This window comes from Doryrhamphus excisus, chromosome 13 (assembly GCF_030265055.1).
Source record: "Doryrhamphus excisus isolate RoL2022-K1 chromosome 13, RoL_Dexc_1.0, whole genome shotgun sequence".
In the NCBI taxonomy this organism is placed as follows: Eukaryota; Metazoa; Chordata; class Actinopteri; order Syngnathiformes; family Syngnathidae; genus Doryrhamphus; species Doryrhamphus excisus.
Window position 1 is genome coordinate 7,048,464 of NC_080478.1, and position 21,181 is coordinate 7,069,644.

General features: G+C 39.6%; 1 protein-coding gene across 1 annotated transcript in view; it reads right to left on the reverse strand.

Moving 5' to 3' along the window:
• aqr (aquarius intron-binding spliceosomal factor) overlaps window positions 1-19,926 on the reverse strand; it is a 56,723-nt gene extending 36,797 nt beyond the window's left edge. Inside the window, exons 1-17 of the mRNA XM_058091410.1 lie at window positions 19,762-19,926; window positions 19,266-19,357; window positions 19,116-19,172; window positions 18,942-18,982; window positions 18,798-18,833; window positions 17,174-17,294; window positions 16,926-17,066; window positions 14,359-14,427; window positions 14,157-14,257; window positions 14,002-14,078; window positions 12,208-12,272; window positions 10,077-10,193; window positions 9,877-9,990; window positions 8,116-8,219; window positions 1,989-2,091; window positions 938-1,058; window positions 21-162 (exon numbers count right to left, since the gene is read on the reverse strand). Of these exons, the coding sequence (XP_057947393.1) occupies window positions 21-162; window positions 938-1,058; window positions 1,989-2,091; window positions 8,116-8,219; window positions 9,877-9,990; window positions 10,077-10,193; window positions 12,208-12,272; window positions 14,002-14,078; window positions 14,157-14,257; window positions 14,359-14,427; window positions 16,926-17,066; window positions 17,174-17,294; window positions 18,798-18,833; window positions 18,942-18,982; window positions 19,116-19,172; window positions 19,266-19,340 (1,484 nt within the window). The 5' untranslated portion in view covers window positions 19,341-19,357; window positions 19,762-19,926. The remainder of the gene's footprint in view (window positions 1-20; window positions 163-937; window positions 1,059-1,988; window positions 2,092-8,115; window positions 8,220-9,876; window positions 9,991-10,076; window positions 10,194-12,207; window positions 12,273-14,001; window positions 14,079-14,156; window positions 14,258-14,358; window positions 14,428-16,925; window positions 17,067-17,173; window positions 17,295-18,797; window positions 18,834-18,941; window positions 18,983-19,115; window positions 19,173-19,265; window positions 19,358-19,761) is intronic.
• Window positions 19,927-21,181: the final 1,255 nt, after the last annotated feature.

Sequence of the window (21,181 nt, forward strand, 5' to 3'; positions counted from 1 at the left end):
AAGGACCGAGGACAACTTACCATGGTTTCATTCGCCACACCACGTCTTCTATATCCTGTCTAATCTCGTAGGTTGACTCCAGGCGGAACAGGTTGAAGTTCCTCAGCAGGTAGTCGTGGAGGGTGAGAAACTGGAGGTTAAGTTTTGGGAGCGCGAGGCAGCCTGAAAAGATAACACATGACAGATATAAGGTATTAGTATTATAGACTATACCGAGAATAATATAGAGTAATCCCTGAATTATTGCAGTTCCAGAGCTGACGTGAATTTCCGCAGAGTAGGATTCCTTATTTACCTGTATAAATCTAATATTTTCATAGTTAGAGCATGGAACACCTGTTTACAGTCTTCTAAATATGGTATAATATTTTAGAGCCCTTTAACACAGAAATTTGACTCGCACTTGTGTGTGTTGCTATAAATGTTTTCACTAGGGTCAGAGGCATAAGCGAACTAAGAGGTCCCCATGGAGGCCTGGGTCGGCCCTACCGAGGGTGGTGGGCTGACATGAAGTCACATCAGGGATTAAGCGTTGCGTTTTAGTTTGGCATGTTTTACGGCCAACAACAGAAGCCATGTTTATATTAGGGATTATTGTACCTTTGGTGATATAAACCTGCAATGAAAGCCAATTGTCCCAGCGATCAAGTCTGGTGTGTGTGTGTGTGTGTGTGTGTGTGTGTGTGTCTCACCGAACATTACTGACACCTTTTAATCAGTGCAGATTGCTACACACCATTCACATCATCTTCCAATGCCTTATATTTGCATTTTACTTCATTTAATGATTCATTTAGGAAAAAAAATATGTACAATTTGCTTAAGTACTAATAATAGGCTGTATTCAACCACGAAACAGCATGATTTATTAATTTATATATTTGTGAAAAAACGTTATTGAGTGAACATTGAGTGATACATTTAGTTCATTGTGCACCTTCTCCAGAGAAGTACTCTGTGGGGACGATGTTTTCATCCCAGATGATCTTCTCGGTTGGATAAAGGGGCATTTGGTTCAGTTGCTCGATCTGAGAGATTCTGCGCTCATGACGGGACACCTGGAGGAGTGGACAAAGAGTTTTGTAATAACACATGTTTTAAACTATTTGAAATCACATTAAACAGGAGCCTCAGCAGCGAGCGGAGGAACCATAACAACCTGGCATGCCCTCCTAATGCTGGCCACATACTGTTGGGGGATGTCGTTCCATTCTTCCATCAAGAAGGAGTCGTCGCACATCAGCCAATATCAGCTTATTGGTCACGTCAGTATGAATATCCCGACCAAACCGATCTAATAAGTTGGGTTAAGGAATGCCATCCCACAGCAGTGTGTGACCGAATGTTGAGTTTTAATTTTATCATTTCAGAACCGTCTTTTTACACTTGTATGACAGTGAATGTTAATAAGTTTATGACCGGACAATTTTTTCCTCTTTCCAGTAGAGAACACTGATTCAAAACGGAACCAATTCAGAGGCTGACCAGTGTCCCAATACCAACCGTGATTAGAGAGTCCACTGTCCTTCCAACCCTCGAGTAGGCATCATGACAGTAAATCCCATTGTCTCGAATAGAAAACCTGAGCCTTCTTGACATGAAATAACACCCCTCTTGTCACTTTTACACCCGGAAAAACCAAATACAGTTGACATAATAAGACAAAATAAGCCATTTAAGACATAAATGCTTGTGTATTTTGCTGCATTTGTGTTCTGGTGGTAGGGAAGGTAGGTTCAGTTTTGTTGAACAAAGCCTTTTGTTCCAGTCAACAGGCCAATCAATTCTGGTGCTTGTGTGTCTTAAAGTTACATTACTGACACCAAGTGACCAGTGTAGAATATTATTGAGCCATATTAAACCACAAAACAGCAAGAGATATGTATCTATTGTTGAAAAACCATGATAAGAGTGACGTTCGAAGGGATGGCTGTATATGAATTAGAAGATAAGTAGGAGAGCAGCGTATGTATGGAGGCTGAACTTACCAGCAGTTCCAGAAGAACTTTCTTCTCATGGGTGGTGTCTTGGCCGTCGGGCAACTCAGGTAGCAGACACAGGTAAGACGCCACCCGGTGGAGTGTATTTGGGCTAGGGAGAAAACACCTTAGAGTAAATACATATTTCAGAGAGACTTAAGGACTAATTGACTGGCATGTGACTTGTAAGGGTTTCTCCTTACAGTGATGCTGCAGTAGGCATGACGATCGACAGCCTAATTATTTTGTGCTTGTTAGCACTTGCAACTGGAAGCAAGTGCAAACCTTCCCTTCTGTTTGCTTTGACACTCCTGCTCCGTCAGCACCCGTGCATTAAAGGGCTGGCCCGCATTGATGCGACAGGATTATGAAAATCAAAGTCTCTGCAAGCTGAGGCGTGGCTCTCCGCACCGAGTCTTAATCAGGTTGACACACTGTGACACAGGGTTTGTTGCTACATGAAGCGAAGGCAGGCTGTGGACACAGCAATGACAAGCTCTGGACAGCCACACGTGGCCCGTATCCACACGTACCCATGATTGAGCGACAGAGCAGCCATTGTGCCAGTGTTGCACGTCAGTGGCCGGTGGATGACCTGGCACAGCTCATGTGGGCATCCCTCAGCCCTTAGCAACAAGATAAGAGTGTCACAACATCTCTCTGGGCAGAGGGGGTGTTGGAGATGACTGGACCAGCTGAGCCACTGGCAAATGTGCTGGAACTAGTCCACTGCAACTTTCTATCGCCTGGGGGACTGCCTTGACCCTAACTGTTATGGGGTAAACTAACGACTTTATGAAAATATTCTTCTGCACTTTAAACCTTGCAGCATCAGTCGGAATGGGACACGCTAACAATCAAAGCGAAGGCTCTCCTGTTTGTCTATTCAAGATGCGAATGAACGCAGTGAATGTGAACAAAGCGAAACTCTGGACAAAAATATAATTTTTTTGCAATACACTTGCATTGCACGTCAACAACTTGATGCACAACCTTTGATGATGTATTCAAATCATTTATTCACCTAAAATGACACTCTGCATGCTTCATGCCACTGTCAGAAGTGTCTATTTTTAGGCAAAGCTATGGCAATAATACTCGGGTTTGTGTGTTTTGGGGAATTAGAGGATAAATTCAGAGCGACGGGTGACTGGGAGCTTAGTAAAGAGCAGCAGGAATAAAGTGGCATTAGAATTTGAGTTGCTTGGATGGGGGGGGGGGGGGGGTTGCCTCGTTAAATCTGATACTGGATATTTTCAGAGGGAATTACTCCAGGAGCTCTTCGGGTGACAGCTACGGAGTGAGGAACAATGGCGCTCCAAGGAGCGTGTGGATATAAACGTGGAATGAATCAGCAGGAGCATTAACCTGATTCAGCAGAGCTCGGCTCACAGAAACAAGCGTGATGGTTCAAGCCTTTAGTAGAAAGGAGAGGATGATAAATGTAAATTTGATGTTATGTAAGGTTAGGTTAAACATTTTTGCTGACCAAGAAAAATATTTTTAATATTTGCAATGGAGAGATTTACTGTTCTATTTAATGCAAAATTAGCAGTCGTTAAATTAACTATTAACAACTGAATGCCACAAATAAATTTGGACTGCCACAAACAGATTTGGCTAGTTTGTTTATAAGATTTGACACTACCTGTTCACCCTAACCACCGTAGCCTAATGGACATATTCATTCATTCATTTTCTACCGCTTTTTCCTCACAAGGGTTGCGGGCGGTGCTGGAGCCTATCCCAGCTGTCTTCGGGCGAGAGGCGGGGTACACCCTGGACTGGTCGCCAGCCAATCACAGGGCACATATAGACAAACAACCATTCACACTCACATTCATACCTATGGACAGCTTGGATTGTTGAACTCCAATGAAAAAAAGCGTCCTGTGTGTGATCATCGCAGCTAACGATTGACACCGGGAACATCGAGTGGAGGTAGAATTGCAAGGTTTATAGTGTGTCTTTCTTCATTCTGTCAATGAATGCAAGTAGACAGAGTTCTGACTGCTGATTGGATGAGGACGGAAGGGGGGGGGGGGGGGTAGGCTAGTGTATGCAGTGAGTGTGAGTGGGGATAAAAACATATTGAGGTAATTTTGAATTGCATCTGAAGCAAATTACTGCACAGTAAAATAAAAATATGTAATTAACAAGAAGCACACTGTAGCTATGTGTTCGGAGCCCGAGGTAGGTAGGCTGACATTGCATGTGCATTGACCGATTGTGACTGCTGTGAGGTGGGGCGGACCTCTCTGCAACAGCCAAAGAATACGTACTTTCAATTTTCAGTCGCGCAAATACTAGTCCCCGCATTTGTCACTAGTCGCTTTTGGGAAAATAACTCACCAAGAGGGTTTGGAAAGTCGCCAGATGGAGTGAGAAAATTTGGTGCCAAGTTGGCAACACCGGGCTGCACATGAGATTGGAAAAGAGCATGAAGCAGTTCACATGAGAATAAATCAAAGAATCGTTCATAAAAATATCAGAGCATCTATTGTCCGAATTTTACATTTAAAGAAGAAATTATTCCAAAACCTCTCTCTGCAAAACCAGTCAAGGATAGGACAAATACAATGGTTATTGATGACAATTCAGCGCAGTCTCTATTGAGCCTGCACATAGGTGAACTAATCTTGTTTTGTAGCAGGTAAAGTTTCAAAAAAAGATGACAACTTCTACAAATGTAGAAATGTGGTCTTCTGTAAGACCAAGCTCCGAACCTGGGGAGACAGAGCCATCTCCATCGCTGCTCCCACTCTCTGGAACTCATTGCCCCACTCACTCCGTGCTTGCCCTGACCTTCCCACCTTCAAAAAACAACTCAAAACCCACCTCTTTAAATCTGTTTTTAATGTCTAACCTTCTATATCTGACTGCTGTGCCCCGCCCCGCTTTTTTAACTGTGTACTAACAGTGAATGTTGTATTTTGGTGTGTCTTTTATTCTGTTTACTTGCTCTATTCAACTTCATTCTTTTGTAAAGTGTCTTTGAGTATCTTGAAAAGCGCTATACAAATAAAATGTATTATTATTATTATTATTAAATGTATTGCCTGTGTAATGCTTTGCTGCTTCAGGCTTTTGAAAGGCTGGACTCGTGCGTGATGAAGAGGATAGCTCAAGGTAAAGGGCTCATTTGCCTTGAGATAAAAGTGACACTGAGAGGGACAGTAAAATAGAGAAAAACTAACTAACTAATGTGAGACAAAGGAATTTTCAGATTGTTGAATTCTGATTCTGAAGAAGATGACTTTAGTGGTGTCAGTTCTCAGGAGGATGAAGATGGCGATGAATGACTTTTCTGGTAGACTACTGTTCCAACCACTACTTCACTCTTTAACTAGCTATGTTCTTTAAGAACATTTTTCTGTGTACTAAATACCAGGGATTAGCCAGATACTCAAGTATCTGTTACAGATAATGCATTTTTGCCGGATTCAAGAATGAAACGAGTACATTTCGTCATTATCCCTATGCGTGTTTAAAGAAAATGCTCATTATGTATTCACTCTTCTTGCTCTGTGATTGGCCAGTCACACACAGTGACCGCCTCTCCCTAGATGGACTGGGCTGCGTCTCAATCTGCAAGTTAGAAATGGCTTGTGTTCAGTTGGTCACACTGCCACCACTTTATTAGGTTTTGTTCAGCTTGCCTCCATTTCAGTTTGTATCTAAAGTTACTTGGTAAACTCGTCTCGGGCTTGTGTGATGTCAGTCGCTTATGCATCAGGGGTAGCATGAGCGCTTTCTTCCTTGAAATGTATTTTTGTCTTGTCCCTGAAGTCATCATAAAACAGGCGTACTACCTACAATATAACAATTTGGTTCATTTTCAGTTTCACACAGACAGTGGTAACATTAACCGATTGACTGTGTTTTTTTCCGGCTGCTGAGATAGTCACTTTGAAAATTTGTATCTTTTAGAAAACAACAGAGGTAAGAGTCGTGAGAGCATGAATATTTTTCCAAATTTAAGGTTCCATTTTCCACACTCCTCCAGATCAATCAGAAGGCTGAAAAAGCTACCTACTACCATATTGTAACGCAACGGTTCATCACTATAGTGCAGGGGTCTCAAACACGCGGCCCGCGGGCCAAATGTGGCCCGCAGGACACTAGTTTGAGGCCTCGCCTTGATATGAAAGTTTAATGTTAGTGCGGCCCGCACAAGTTTGATATGGATGTTGTATGGTATCATGTACCCAGAAAAAATTATTACGTTTGATTAATGTTCATGTTAAAGGTCAAATAACTGTTAATAGTTATCCTCCCTATCCGTGTGGAAGTGGTAAATTTGTCTACCCACCAACTATATGTGGTTTCTCAAGTTTTTATTATTATTATATTTATTACTGATTGATTGATTTTCTATTCTTGATTTGTTTATTTATTTTTCATCTTATTTTGTGTAGAAAAATTAAAAGTAAGATATTTGAGAACAGTGGAATGTTTTATCAGAGCTTTTCTTGTAGAAAATTGGAACCAAAGCGACGTTTTTTAAAATTTTTTGTTTTTAATAAATGCGTTTTTTTTTTTTTTTTGGAAAACCTGATGCGGCCCAGTCTCACCCACACCTGAGCTCCAGTGGCCCCCAAGTAAATTGAGTTTGAGACCCCTGCTATAGTGAGATATTATATGTATCATGACGTGTACATTATCTTTAAAATAAAACAAAATTTTAATGAAAAATTTAAAACTTTAAAATGAATTAACACTTAAAGCCCAGGGGATGAGACCAGGGTTCAATTCCACCCTCGGCCATCTCTGTGTGGAGTTTGCATGTTCTCTCCGCGCAGGCGTGGGTTTCCTCCGGGTACTCCGGTTTCCTCCCACATTCCAAAAACATGCTAGGTTAATTGGCCACTCCAAATTGTCCATAGGTATGAGTGTGAGTGTGAATGGTTGTTTGTCTATATGTGCCTTGTGATTGGCTGGCGACCAGTCCAGGGTGTACCCTGCCTCTTGCCCCAAGACAGCTGGGATAGGCTCCAGCACCCCCGCGACCCTCGTGAGGAAAAAACGATAGAAAATGAATGAATGAATGAGCCCAGGGGATGCTTTTTTTCCACTCACTGTGCAGGTTGTAAGGTACAGGCATGCGTGTGAATGAAACCAACACCCGTAAGTCAACATCCACATCTTGTGGTGTTAAATAAGGTGAACAACATGACACGATGCTGCACATTTATTACACAAACCAAAAAACTCAGTTTTACCAGTCACACAAACACTGAGAGTGTTTTGTTTTTTTTAATCTCCACTCTGGTTAGAGTTTTGCAAAAGCTGGAGGCGAGAGCAGCCAGAGGGAGAAATACATAACCGAATTCCTATGCGACATGCGTTAAGGTTGATTCTCCAAATTAGACAATGTCGTCATCGTTCTGGACTGAACTATTTGAATTGACATCATATAAAAAATGACCGTGTCTGTGTCTGTTCCCTAACAAATAGAATACAATGAGACTGTGGTTGAGCTTCTTGTTGAAATTCTTGTTCCAACATGTTTAACATGCCACAATGTCCACTACTAAACAATGTCCTCCTTTAAACGTTTAAGCAAGCACATCACATTCAGCTAACACAGCGAATGAGAGCAATTAAACTACACAAGGATCAATTACGCACGCTTATCAGCTACACAACAATCAGTCACAGCCTTGTTTAGGCGACACAGGAACTTTCCCAGGCCCTTTAAAAACCAGAGTAAGCAATAAGATGTTCACTGTGGCCTGAAATGGCAGAGCAAGCCACACACCAGACAGGTTTATTAACGCCGGTGTGCTTTTTGGCTCTTTGGCAAGCTAATATGACGTGACAAACACAGCTGTTCAAAGAGTTTATTCTACACGCCGCTGCAAATCGATTAAATTAATGAGGCGTGCCTCGCTCTCTGGCTGCTACCAGCTGCTTGTTGGACGGGTCCCCCCCCCCTCATTGGCTGCCATTTAGCGGCTGCACTCAGGCGGCAATGGTGCTGGTGCCGTTTATCACTGCAACTTAACGTGCGACGTGTGAAAGGTGCAAGTCTGCATGTGTCAGCTGAGGTCACTGTAGTTTTTTTTTTTTTTTACACAGTACATTAAGCACAAATATTCATTTACTTAAAAAAAAAGATGTGTTTTTCTTTTACCTGAGGGACCCAAAATGTTTTGTCAAGGATTCCCGAGTGTCCACTGCTGCTACGTTGGACAGAGCAAAGTCATGGAGCTCTGGAAAATGAGCAAAGGCTGCTCTCTGTAAGAAAAAAAGTACATTTATACATTTACACACACATTTTTCATCACACATTCTTATAAATATGACATGTAATAATATGTCATAATAAACTCTAAAGGTTTCGTCCCCAACTCCTCACTAATTTTCTACATTATTTTGATTCCTTTTTTTTATTTTACAATCCCTAATCACTTTAAAAGTCGCTGTTAAAATGTAACTGTGAATGTCAGCTTTACAGAAGCCATGTCCGCTCCACAGTAGGTACATGTGGTAATGACACGAGGCAGTATCAGTCACTGTAAAAGGTCGTCATGATCAATTGCATTCAGGCCTCCATCGCATCGCAAGATCACTATTTTTTTTTTATTATTATACATTTGGTGAAGACCACGCCCTTATGGTATGTCCCTCATGGAATAAACCAACTATTTAATTGGTGGGCCATGCTGAAACAGAGATACCCATTCTTTATTTGTAGTGGTACGCCACAGATAAATATGACCACCACAGATAGATTAGATATTTTTTTTAAACAATATTCAGTTGCACACAACTGTTTGATAACTATTATAATCATAACAAGAGAGCAGGATTGTTAAGTGACACCTCAAAAAAGTAAGGTGTGATTATGATCGATGATTGATGTATCCCGTGAACACAATAGCCACTTGTAGCTCCGAGCTAGCTGGATGCCGCCAGCCGGCCATGTAAACAAAAGCACCAGAAATCGTTTGAAATGCAAAGGCATTTCAATCGATCACACACTCTGGCATAGACAGACATAGCATGTTGTCATAACTGACATATACATATATATGTGTGTGTGGGTATGTATGTATATGTATGTACATATATACATATTCATTTTACAGGCCATTGTTCTTTCTCCCGATAATAAAAAACAAAGTGAAAGTCTGCAAAGCAGACAGGCGGTTCTGGTGCATGCATATTAAAATAAAGCGCAGTGAAACTTTTTTTGAGATATTTTTCATTTTTAACATGTGGTAGCTTTTGTTTGCATAAATGTAATGTAATTTGTAGTAGCGGTGTGCTACTACAAATTACATTACATGTATGCATTATACATTATAATTATTACATTATATTATATATATTTCAAGACAAACCTTTGCCTTTTGATTAGTTGTTTTTCCCTTTTTCTAATTAATAAATGCATGACGCAGGAAACACTTTAAATAAACAAAATAAATATAGCGACAATGTCACTAAAATGCCATCATTTAAGTATGAGGTGTGTTATGAAACAACCGGTGATTAAGGGTGCAGACAAGTCCGAACAACTACATGGGTTGATTTGACAAATCTTAAGTAGAATTGATGAAATGTAAAATGACTAGTTTCTTCTTGGACATCAACAAGTAGCAAGCAGATGTTCAACTCTCATGGGGAAAAAAATAACCACACGTCACTCGCTGACGCTGTAAAGACCGAGGTTTTTTTTTTTTTTTTTAGATTGCGGGGTGTGCATAAAACACTTAATGTGTGCTTCCAATGATGCCTTGCACACTGCTACTTCCATATTACTGTATTATCATTCATATCAGCTATAGCATAGTTTACGGTGTGATTGGGTTCTGGCTGAAAATTTCAAATAGGATGCCACGGTTTCACACTAAGTGAGTCAATGCCGCATTATCACGGTTGTCTCGGGCACCTGCAGAGATGTGATCCTATCATAGTGCAGCGTTGTCATCTCTTTCTGCGTCAGGGCGTTCCCCGTCTGGTCGTTAATCTCAAAGCCTGTGTAGAACTTCAGCATGTCGAGCAACTTTGTGGAAGAGAGGGGGCACAAGTGACATCTTCTGTTTATCATTTAGAGTGTGACGAGTGCTGCAGCGTTGCGTTGCCTTGTACCTGGCAGAAGAGATGGCCCTCCTTCTCCCGCTGGGTGAGGCTGGAAAGATGGCAACTGACCATCAAATGAGAGTCATCCAGCACCGTGTTGAACCAACGTCTGGTGGGAAGCAGGGCCTAGATGCATATTAATATGTATTCGTTAGAAATAACAATACATGAGAGTCTGCCATTGCAGTAAAAGAGCATCTGGACATCTATTTTATCCCTGATGTTTTTGTATCTTGATAGAAAAACTGGCAGAGACATGCTTGCACTGACGGAAAGACTTTGATTTATTTGCTGGTTGCAGCACAGTAACATGGGAGGAGGGAGGAGGGGAGCTGGGGAGAACAGAAAGCTGTCAAAATGAGATAGCAAGCGCTGCTTTGGTGTGAATAAATCAGCTCAACTTGTTGACAAAGTGACAGCCCAAGCGTAAGGGTGACTCCTGCCCACTAAACAAAAGGGAGTTCAATCTGTCAAGACGAAAAGGATGGAAGTAGTGTCCAGGCGAGGAAAAAAAAGGAAACAACACAAAAGAATACAATATGGAATATTGTGATGCAAAAAAATGAATTGACAAGCTGTGGGTGTATCAAGTGATACCTGAAACCTGAAAGAAGCGCCAACTTTTGCCTTTTATCAAGCAGCAATCTTTGATCAACACAAGCCTGACTGGAGGAATAAAACAGGCACAAAAAAGGGGGGTGGATCTTTTCTCCCATTTTTTCTATGCATTTTCAGGCAGGGAGTGAAGTACAGTATAGATTTCAGGCAACGGAAGCTTCTGTAAAAGGAGAGGGCTTTGAAGGACGGGGCTCGTCTCAGGAGACGGCGGGCTAGCTGGCCACCGGCCGATGCCAGGAACAGCGAGGCCGGGCCTGTCAGCAGACAGCCAGATGAAATCTATAGAGCTCCATTGCTTGTAACAGGAGATCTGCACACGCAAGCAGGAGCCCATGGCACATTGTGTCTCTATCTCTGCTAGTCAACTTCAGCTCCAAGATTCAATAATCTGATAAAACCAATTGAAAACGTGACAGAAAAGATGAGAAGAAGCTGACCATAACAGAATGGAACTAGATAGGCATTTGAAAAAATGAAATAATAAAATATTACAGTTCACTGGTTCAAGTCCCGACTTTGAATTCCCGCAAAGTTGGATTCAGTATTAATAAAGAAAATATTTTCATAGCCAGGACATTGAAAACCTGCTTCTGACTTTCTAAATACAATTTTATTAGAGCCCTCTAGCAAGAAATAACACCCCTGTAGTCACTTACACTCACATTATACAATAACCATTTTTTTTGTGAAAACTTTCCCGATTGCTTTTCTGCCCAATTAAGCAGCAAACAAGTTGGATTGAGTAAACTGCATCCTATAGTAGTCAAATACCCATGCCGCCTACAGAGAACATACTAACTCCTTATCTCTAAAATCACAAATACTTAAACTTGCTGATATAGTTAATTTTCAAACAGCTAAAATAATGCATAAGGCTGAAAACAACCAATTACCTAAAAATGTCATCCAATACTTCTCTACAAGAGAGGAGAAATATGATCTCAGGGAAGAACTACATTTGAAACACTTCTATGCTAGGACTACGTTATGCTAGCCATAGCATTTCAGTATGTGGAATCAAACTATGGAATGGATTGAGTAAGGACCTCAAACAATGCACAACGATGAGCCAATTCAAGAAACAATACAAGCAGTTGATGTTTGCTAAATACAAGGATGAAGAGTCTTGAACCAGTCATGATGTGCTATATATATCACTATATTGACACTGGTACCCATTATGTCATTGGATGGTCATATCACCTCGTACTTCGGTACAAGGTGCATTATTAAAAAAAATAAAAAAACCTTAAACTGTATTATGGAAAGCAGGAAGTGAACAAATGTAACAGTTACTGATTGTAAAAGTACCAGATGGAGGGGTAGGATTTAATAATCTTTGCTTCTTCCTACTCCTTTTGGACATGTGGAACTGTGAACTGATTATGGGATGCACTCAATTGTAATCTGATGCATGTTCAAATGAAATAACGCCATTACAATAAACTTTACCCTGGTTGACATTTGACGTCAATCCATACAGACTTAACTTAAAGTGCAAAAAATATGTTGTGTGTCTTACCTCCAGATCAATCATAAGTTCAATGAATCTCTCACAGTAATGCACCTTTTCCATGGTGATGGACCCTGTGTGGGGGGGGGGACAGGTAATGTAAGACAAACAACCATGTGAAGGAATGACAAAGTGGAGAATCTGTAGAAAAACCCCTTTAATCATGCCAGTCAAAGCTGTCAATCGCCTTTTTGTGTCGCTGTTCTGCATAAACTAACACGGAATTGAATTGTTTGAAGTCGGAAGTAGCATGAGGTAGGATCGCCGCAAGATATGATAGATTCTAGTTGCTTTGTCAGCCACCAACTAGCTAAATACACAGGTGATTATTGGTGTTTTTATGAATTTGTGAATACAAATTTGTTCTGTTCTTAAAAGTAATCTTAAAATCTTGTCTCGCTCTCCTTGACCTAAATTCATTAATCATCTTGTGACACCCCGAATATATATATACAATGTAATATGTCCTTTGACGTGTCATCTTTCACTGTTGTGGAATTGGTGTTTGTATCTTCTCAAAGGCCATTGGTACTGTCTGCCAAACATTTGCAGTATTTTTCAAAATGCCATCTTTTCAATTGTATTAAAGAGCAGCATTTATTTTGCAATGTGTCAAACGACACTTTCTGTGAGAGGACATCATTTGTGTTTACCAAACGTCTGTGAGTACTAACTCTCAGAACAAAGACTCTGCATCGTGATGGATGCGTGTTTTTTTTTTTTGTGACGCCTCCTACCACGTTACTAACATTGCTCCTCATAAATCTACACCCGTATGCACTGTGTATGCTAGTGGCCCCGCCTCTCCCACAGACACAAAGAGACTGTATGACTAACAAGAGGTTTCACTGCTTTCATGCCATTGTTTTATGGAGCAAACGTGCCTTGGGGCTGAATCCGATACACAGAATGAAGCCTCTTCCTGTCAGACACACTTGAACATGGCAATATATCAAGGCCGGCAAAATTAGCGAGCGAATTAATTAAATCCGCGAAGATACTTCTTTTTGAACAAGAAATCTCACCCTATTATAATTTTGGGAGATCTTGAGACGCCTCTAATATAAAATTTAAAATATAAATAACATTTATTAAACGGGTATGGTTCACTATGGTTCTACCGACTTAAGAAAAATGACTTATTCCAGCTTCAGTAGCTTTAGTTTGTCTCAGTGTTAATGTAAGCATGTCTTCTTCTCTAGTGAAATTAATATTTTGGTGCCATGTCACACCTAAATGAAAGCTCCTTTATTGTCTTCATGATGTATTTTTTGACTGTTGTCACTTACAGTCCAGAAAAATGTGTAATGAATTATCTGACTGCAGGACGCTGTATCACAGTGTAGGGTTCTGTGTAAAAGGCAGAGAATGAATGATAGATTTACTGCTCCAGCCATGATTTGGCAACATTGGGGGATGTCTGTGAGAAAGACGCCACTGATGAACATGATCAGCATCATGTGGTATCCCTCACCACTCTGTATGTGTGTGTGTGAGAGATGGGCACATGCAGTAAGCATTAGAGTGATGTAGATCCTGCTGGGTTGGGGACTATAATCTACTCTGTCAGGTCTGAATTCCACCTAAACACACAAGTGTTCTGTTTTTAGCACTCAGGTGGGGAGGGGGCCCCTCGGTGTCGGCCCGCATTACGAGTCGGTGGTCGGTGCCAGTGGCGCCGTGGCAACGGGGGCACACGCTTCTTTGGAAAAGGGAGGGGATCGCTACTCTTGGCGGATGTCTTTTATTAAAACGTGTGATATTCCACATTGAGTAGCTGTGAACGCCTCATGATTTGTTTACCTGATGGCGGGATTGACTCCAGGACCCCGTGAAACTTTTTAATGAGAGCCGAGAGGAAGGTTCGCTCCTTTTTAGCCCTGGAAAAAAAAAAAAAGGAGAGGCAAATGAGGCAAGCTTCAAAAGAAAATTTGGTTTTGCAAGAGAATCTTATTTACTGCTCAGACGCGTCAGCATCCATCTTGTCAAATTTCTTCTTGATAAGATTCCAGAATTTCTGCAGCTTTGGAACCTTCTTCAGCTCATGTTGGAGTCTGGACTGCAAGCAACGTACATTTACATACAGGATTAGATGCTGGCTGTTGAAATACACCGACTTAGAGAGTAGCCATGAATTCAATGCATCTGTGGGCATCTTACTGGCAGAAGGCACATCCACATTGGCAGAGAGATGAGCTGTTGCACCTGCTCTCTGATCAAATCTACCTCCTGGAGGGGGGGGAAGAGAGAGAACAAAATGTATTGTACATGTTAGATTTTTTTAATAGGACTTCTCCGCATAAACAAAAACTCCACCACTAAAAAATGCATAGGATTTTATAGGACACTATCAATACTGAGGAGTATGCAACTGTAGCAGATTTTCAAATGAGACCTCTGCGGTACTCTGTTGGTGCAGCACTGGACAAGACAAGACTGGAGAGTACTGCAGCCAAGTGCAGTACTGCCACCTAGTGGACTTGACCGGATAGTGCATCCAAGAGCATTTTAAAATGAAATGAGAAAATGAGCTTTGTGCCTTAAAAGTGTTATTATTCATCATAGGAAAAAAAAAGGATTCAACAGTTTAAGGCACAGGTGTCCAAAGTGCGGAGGCCATTTATGATCGGCAACAATAATTTTACAAGTATTAAGAGAAAAAAATGTAATCTAAAAAGAAAAAGTTGTATGAGAATAATGTATCATATAATATATACAGTGAGGGTCATAAGTATTTACACCCCCAGCGATTTTGCAAGTTCTCCCACTTCGAAAATAGGAAGAGATCTGAAATTTTCATCCTAGATGCATTTCCACTCTTAGAGTCATAATCTGAAAAAAATCCAAAAATCACATTGTATGATTTTTTTATGATTTATTTGTAAATTACTATTGTTCATAAGTATTTGCACCCTTGAGAATCAGCAATAATTTAGACTCCCAAAGAGCTCTCAGTCCACCCTAAAAAAGTCCACCTTTACCCCACGAGTAATGTGACCTGTGCACCCCCACAGTCAGTCATAATCCAACTGCTACCATGGGCAAGACAATAGAGCTTTCCAAAGACACCTGAGACAAAATAGTAGAGCTCCACAAAGCTGGAAAAAGTCTATGGAACAAATGGGAAGCAGCTTGGTGAGAATAAATCAACAGTTGCTGCAATTGTTAGAAAATGGAAAAAGCTAAACATGACTGCTAATCTACCTTCATGTAGAATCTCTGCTCGTGGGGCATGACTCATGATTAGAAAAGTGATGAATCAGCCCAGAATAACATGGCAGGAGCTGGTCAATGACCTGAAGAGAGCTGGAACCATAGTTTGAAAGTATACTGTCAGTAGAACACTACGGCGTAATGGTTTAAAACCATGCAATGCATAGAAGGTTCCCCGTGTTGAAGTCAGCACATGTGGGCTCGTCTAAAGTTTGCCATCTGAATGATCCAGAGGGGTCATGGGAGAATGTCATGTGGTCAGATGAGACAAAAATGTAGCTTTTTGGTTCAAAAACACACACTCGTCGTGTGTGGAGGAAAAAGAAGGCTGAGTTGCATCCAAAGAATACCATCCCTACTGTTAAGTATGGGGTTGCTTTTCAGCAAAGACGACAGGACGACTGTACTGTATTAAAAAAGAGGATGAATGGGGCCATTTATCGTCGGATTTTGGACAAAAACCTCCTTCCCTCAGCCAGAGCATTGAAGATGAGTCATGGCTGGATCTTCCAACATGACAATGATCCCAAGCACACAGCCAAGATGACCAAGGAGTGGCTGCGTAAGAAGCAGCATATCAAGGTTCTGGAGTGGCCTAACCAGTCCCCAGACCTAAATCCAATAGAAAATCTTTGGAGGGAGCTGAAACTTCATGTTCAGCGACAGCCCCAAAACCTGACAGATCTAGAGTGGATTTGTGTAGAGGAGTGGCCTGGTGAGGAACTGCAGGAAACGTTTGACCTCTGTAATTGCAAATAACGGCTTATACACTAAATATTAGCACTGATTATGTCAAGGGTGCAAATACTTATGAACCATCAGAATTTAAAAATAAATCATTAATTTTTTTTTTTTTTTTAGATTATGTCTCTAAGAGTGGAAATGCATCTATGATGAAAATTTCAGATCTCTCCCTATTTTCTAAGTGGGAGAAATACTTCACTGTATATCACTGTCATTAAGTCGCGACCCACTTTTATTGAAGTCAATTAAAAATTTTATGTACTTGTATTATTTTTTTACACTCTTATTGAAGTCATTTTTAATTTATGTATTTGTATTATTTTTTACACTTTATGTAAGGCATTTTTTTCATATTTATACACTTAAGTCATTGGCATTTTATTCTTTCATTATTTTATTTACATATATTTTTTTAAATTTTTAAGTCATTGATATTGTTATATTTAGTCCTTCATTATTTAAGCTTTTAATACAGTACTTTCAAACCAAGCAAAACTACTTGTCATCTTTTGAATTAGTAATTCACATAATTTGTGTGTCCGAAGTGCATTGTAAAGAAATTAATAAAGAATTTTGTCAAGGAAACAAGGGTAAACATATCTACTTACATAGAAAATACAGCATAAATGAAAATTAAATAGCAAAATTGCACAAAATCATATTCTACTTATAGCGGTGCAATGCACTAATACCAAGTAGGAAGATGACTCAAATATATACAATAACTTTGTATATATTTGTACTTTGGCTGAATGTGTTGTAGTACATACAAGACTGTTGAAGCAGTGGTCCAGAAACTCGAGCAGCACAGTTTGCTCCTTCAGGCTGAGCCCGCCTTCATCACCTGCCAACAGGGCTTCCATCACACATTTGAAGAAGAATGAAAAATGGCCGGGCTCCTTTTTGAACACCTGATGAAGAACACAGTAAAATAACAGGATTTGATGTTGGTGGGTGCAAAGGATTACGCTGACATGAGAAATATGTCTTCTGTCATATTTATGCTGGGATTTCTTACCTCCCACGCTGGGACGTTTTCTCTGAACTTCTCATTGACGATGCAAGAAATGGACATGAGAAAGGCATTGCTGGACACCTCTGGAGTGTAGTTGACCCAAAGGTAGTTCTCCAAGTACTGACTACAAGGGGACAAATCAGCTTGTTGGTTAGAGTCACAAAGATGTGGTTTTAGGGAAAAAAAACATGAACACGTTAACATTTTGGTGCGTTCTAAAGATATTAAAACAGACGGCTAACGCTAGGTATTTGAGCTGCCACGTTTTTGTTTTAGACTTTGGAAAAGTTAATGCTAGGTGTAGGTAATGTTGTTATGTTGCTATATGAAAAATATGTGCCCAGGAAGGAAGTTCCGGTAATGCTTAAAACCCAAACATTTAGAAATATAATAAGTGTTACATGTTACCATGAATGTACCTGTTACTACATGGTTATCTAAAAACATAACACCGTGAACTATTTTCACATTTGGACACACTTCTGCCACCTTCCAGCCGTTTTAGGCTTCAAACTGAACCAAACATGATCTCCTCTATTGTGCAGTTGTGCTATCACCTCTTTTTGCCTCTTGTGCCAAAAAGGTAGAACACATATAAATACGTCTTCAGTAGCGAATGAGTTAATAGTGGCGTTTGTAAGCGGCTTAAGTGTGTCCCGTTAAATGCAGCAATGAACTCTCTTTTTACCTGTTTTTATTACATTAGAATACACAAAAAAGAGAGACATATACAGTCATACCGAATATAACTATATTTGATCACCCTTGATTCTTTATTTTATGTCATTTTAATGCCTGGTACTAAAGGTACATTTGTTTGGACAGACACAAAAAAGGCCTTAAGAGTTTAATTTAAGAGCTGATATCTAGCAACTTCCATGGCTTCCTGATAATAAACAAAATCACTTAAGTTCTCACATCAATAGATCGATAGATAGACCTCCTTTATTGTCATTGCACAATATCACAGCAGTGAAATTGCCAAGGAAATGTCGTTGTCTGGCTCCCGTATAATAATAATAACAATGTGGACAATAAATAGACGGCATCAAATATGAACAACAATGTACAGCGTAAACAGTAATTTGTACAAATAATTTAAATAATTTTGAATAAATAATAATAATAAGATTGCATTGTACTTTGTATAATGTACTGTAACTTGTATGAGCTATTTTTGTTGTCATCATCATAAACAAAAGGTACCTTTAGTCACGCCAGGCATTCAAATGAACAAGAAACTGAAAAAACAAGGATGGTCTAATCATTTTTTCCATGACTATATGTGTTCATATCTCACATATGGATTATTGGAGAATTTTCAAAAAAGTGCTGTTTTTCCACAAATTTAACACAACTGCCTTCAGGTTTTTACTTTTTTTTTTTACAACACTTCTTCATTTTTTTCCCCACTAAACTGCGACATACAGTAAAATCTAACAATACAGGCCCTATTTCAGTTGAGCTATTTTGCTAAAAACATCATAACATTAATAGTTTCAACAATCAATATTTTACTTGTTACATTATGCCTTTTCTCTCAATTTTTGCTTGGGTTTTTTGTTTAACGTTGACAATTAAATTTTTTAAAGGCCCAAATTAAACCATCCAGAGAGAAACAGCTCACCTGAACTCCAGTAACATGATTTTTCTGATGGCAAACCTGCAAAGGAAACGAAATAATGAATAATGACAACGAATAATGTGCTCAAAATATGTGGTAAATTAATTTACAGTGCAATGAAAGAAAAGTGTGTGCAGCAGTACTTACTTGGACATGAGAATCTCTTTTTCATACACGTCCTCCATCACCTAATCAGACAGTCACAACAGTATTTTAAAAATGCATGATAATAATATGTTTCAAATTAGTTATACTGTTAATATTCAATACAAACACATACAAATTTATTTTACATAAAATACATAGCAACAAACAACTCACCTTAGGGTCAAAGGGCAGTTTATTTTTTGCATGAGGCGCCCAATATTTGTTTGCCAACTGAAATAAATCAAATCAATTAGCATCCCACCCAAATATAAGTAGTTTACTTCTCAAATGTTTCCGTATTTGAATGTGCAGCCCGTTTCTTACCTGTGTGACATATTCTGCATTAATTTGAGACACAGACGGCGCTGCAGCCTTTTTAGCGGGGGTTTCTTTCTCCATGATGGCGTCTTAAGCAACTGTCCGGAAAATAGATCATAAAGGCATAAATGTAGAATACTAGATTTTCTGTCGACTTACACACACTTTGAATGAATCAAGCCTCAAGATAAAATATGTCGAAGTTTGAATGTTGTAAACTGTGGTGACAACGTTGGAAATTAGTTTACTGATTACTCATATAAGGTAGCAGAAACAATATTAGATAATATTAGACAATAACATACTTGCCCTACTCTTTCAGCCTTCAAGACAAATATTGATAATACGCGTTTCAATTTACATTAGCGTTTCGAAATCACACAACGCACTTGATACTTTGGCTAAGCTAAAAAAAAAAACACAATCTCACATTTTTACGAGTCGCTATGGTTACCTCAGCATTACACAGGCATTAAAAATGCAATAGAACAGTATCACAAACCTTTACTTCCCTTTCAGCATGGGTGAGAAACAACGTTGTACCGTTGTTTTACACATGTACACACAAAAACGCGCTGAATGCGACTGACTTCCTGGTTACGTCCGGGCAACATTCTCATCCGAAGAAACAGTGGCACCTAAGCAATAGTTCCTACCGGTAAAAGCGATATTTTCATAGGAATGCAAAATAAAACAAACAAAGCGAATGGGATAGGCACAAAATAAGTACAAAATGTAATAATTATAAATAATTTCAAAAATAGTATGTATTATCAAAGAAAAGCTTGCAGTGTCACCAGTATTTAAAAATTAAAAACAAAACTCTCAAGTATCTAGTTTAAATTACATGATAAACGCAAACATTTTCCCGTTCCCATTTTAATGTCAATCAAATATAAAAATCTTAAAAATAAAATGTAACTGCCTCTCAGACAGTGTATGCTGTCAGTTTTAAGTTCCTCCCTATTTTCATTTTTGGTTCCTACCGAGGTGTATACAAGTTAATAAGGCGGAACTAATTTTCTGTAGAATCGTTGTTTCCTTATGTGCATGTTTAATTGTTACACAAATAGAAATTAAGATCAATTGTTGCCATTAGAGCTCAAAGGCGAATAGGTGCTAAAGGATTGAAGATCTTATAATTCCCTTCTAAGGCATGTGTGCAGCCATTAAGGTACAGTATATGTGTTTTGTATTGTTTTCTTTTCAGCCTTATTAGTCTTATTAGTTATTAGTCTTAGTTATTGTATATTTGTATTATATGACCTGTAATTTATTGTATTTTGTATCCTTTGTACCCTTTTAGTTCTCACGTTGGTTTTGTAATAAATCCATCAGTAAAAGACAAGAACTTAGCTGTCTGATCGTTACACATCCGAGGGAGTTACATAAAATGTTTCAAAACGTGTATGGCGCTTTACTTGCAATACTCTTTTTAGCCAGCAGATGGGAGCAAACACCATCTAATCTAACAAATTGTGGCCGCCTTGTTCAAACACTAAAAACAAACACTTTGAGCAGAGGCTGTGACCTGAACGCTTCCACAATATGCCAAAAACACACGAAAAAACATCGATCATGATACGAAAAGGATTCAATCATGAAAACAAACAATGTCACGGGTGCGTCTCAAGCAGTGAGGTCACCACAAAAATTCCATTACTGTCTGTAGCCCAAGAGAGCCTGCACGCGCACACGCATTCAGCACATACACAACACCAGGCTGGCTGGCCTGGAGGAAGAAACACACAGTTAAGTCCATGTGCAAGGCCAAAATGACAAGGGCCGCAGGCTGGTGGGTACACAGCACACAAAGGACAATAACGTTAGTTACAAAAAAAGCCAGTTTTGTATGCAGAGCGGATGGTCGGTCGGCTCGGCAGAAAATGTACACACACAGAGAAAAGTAAATGTCACCCTGT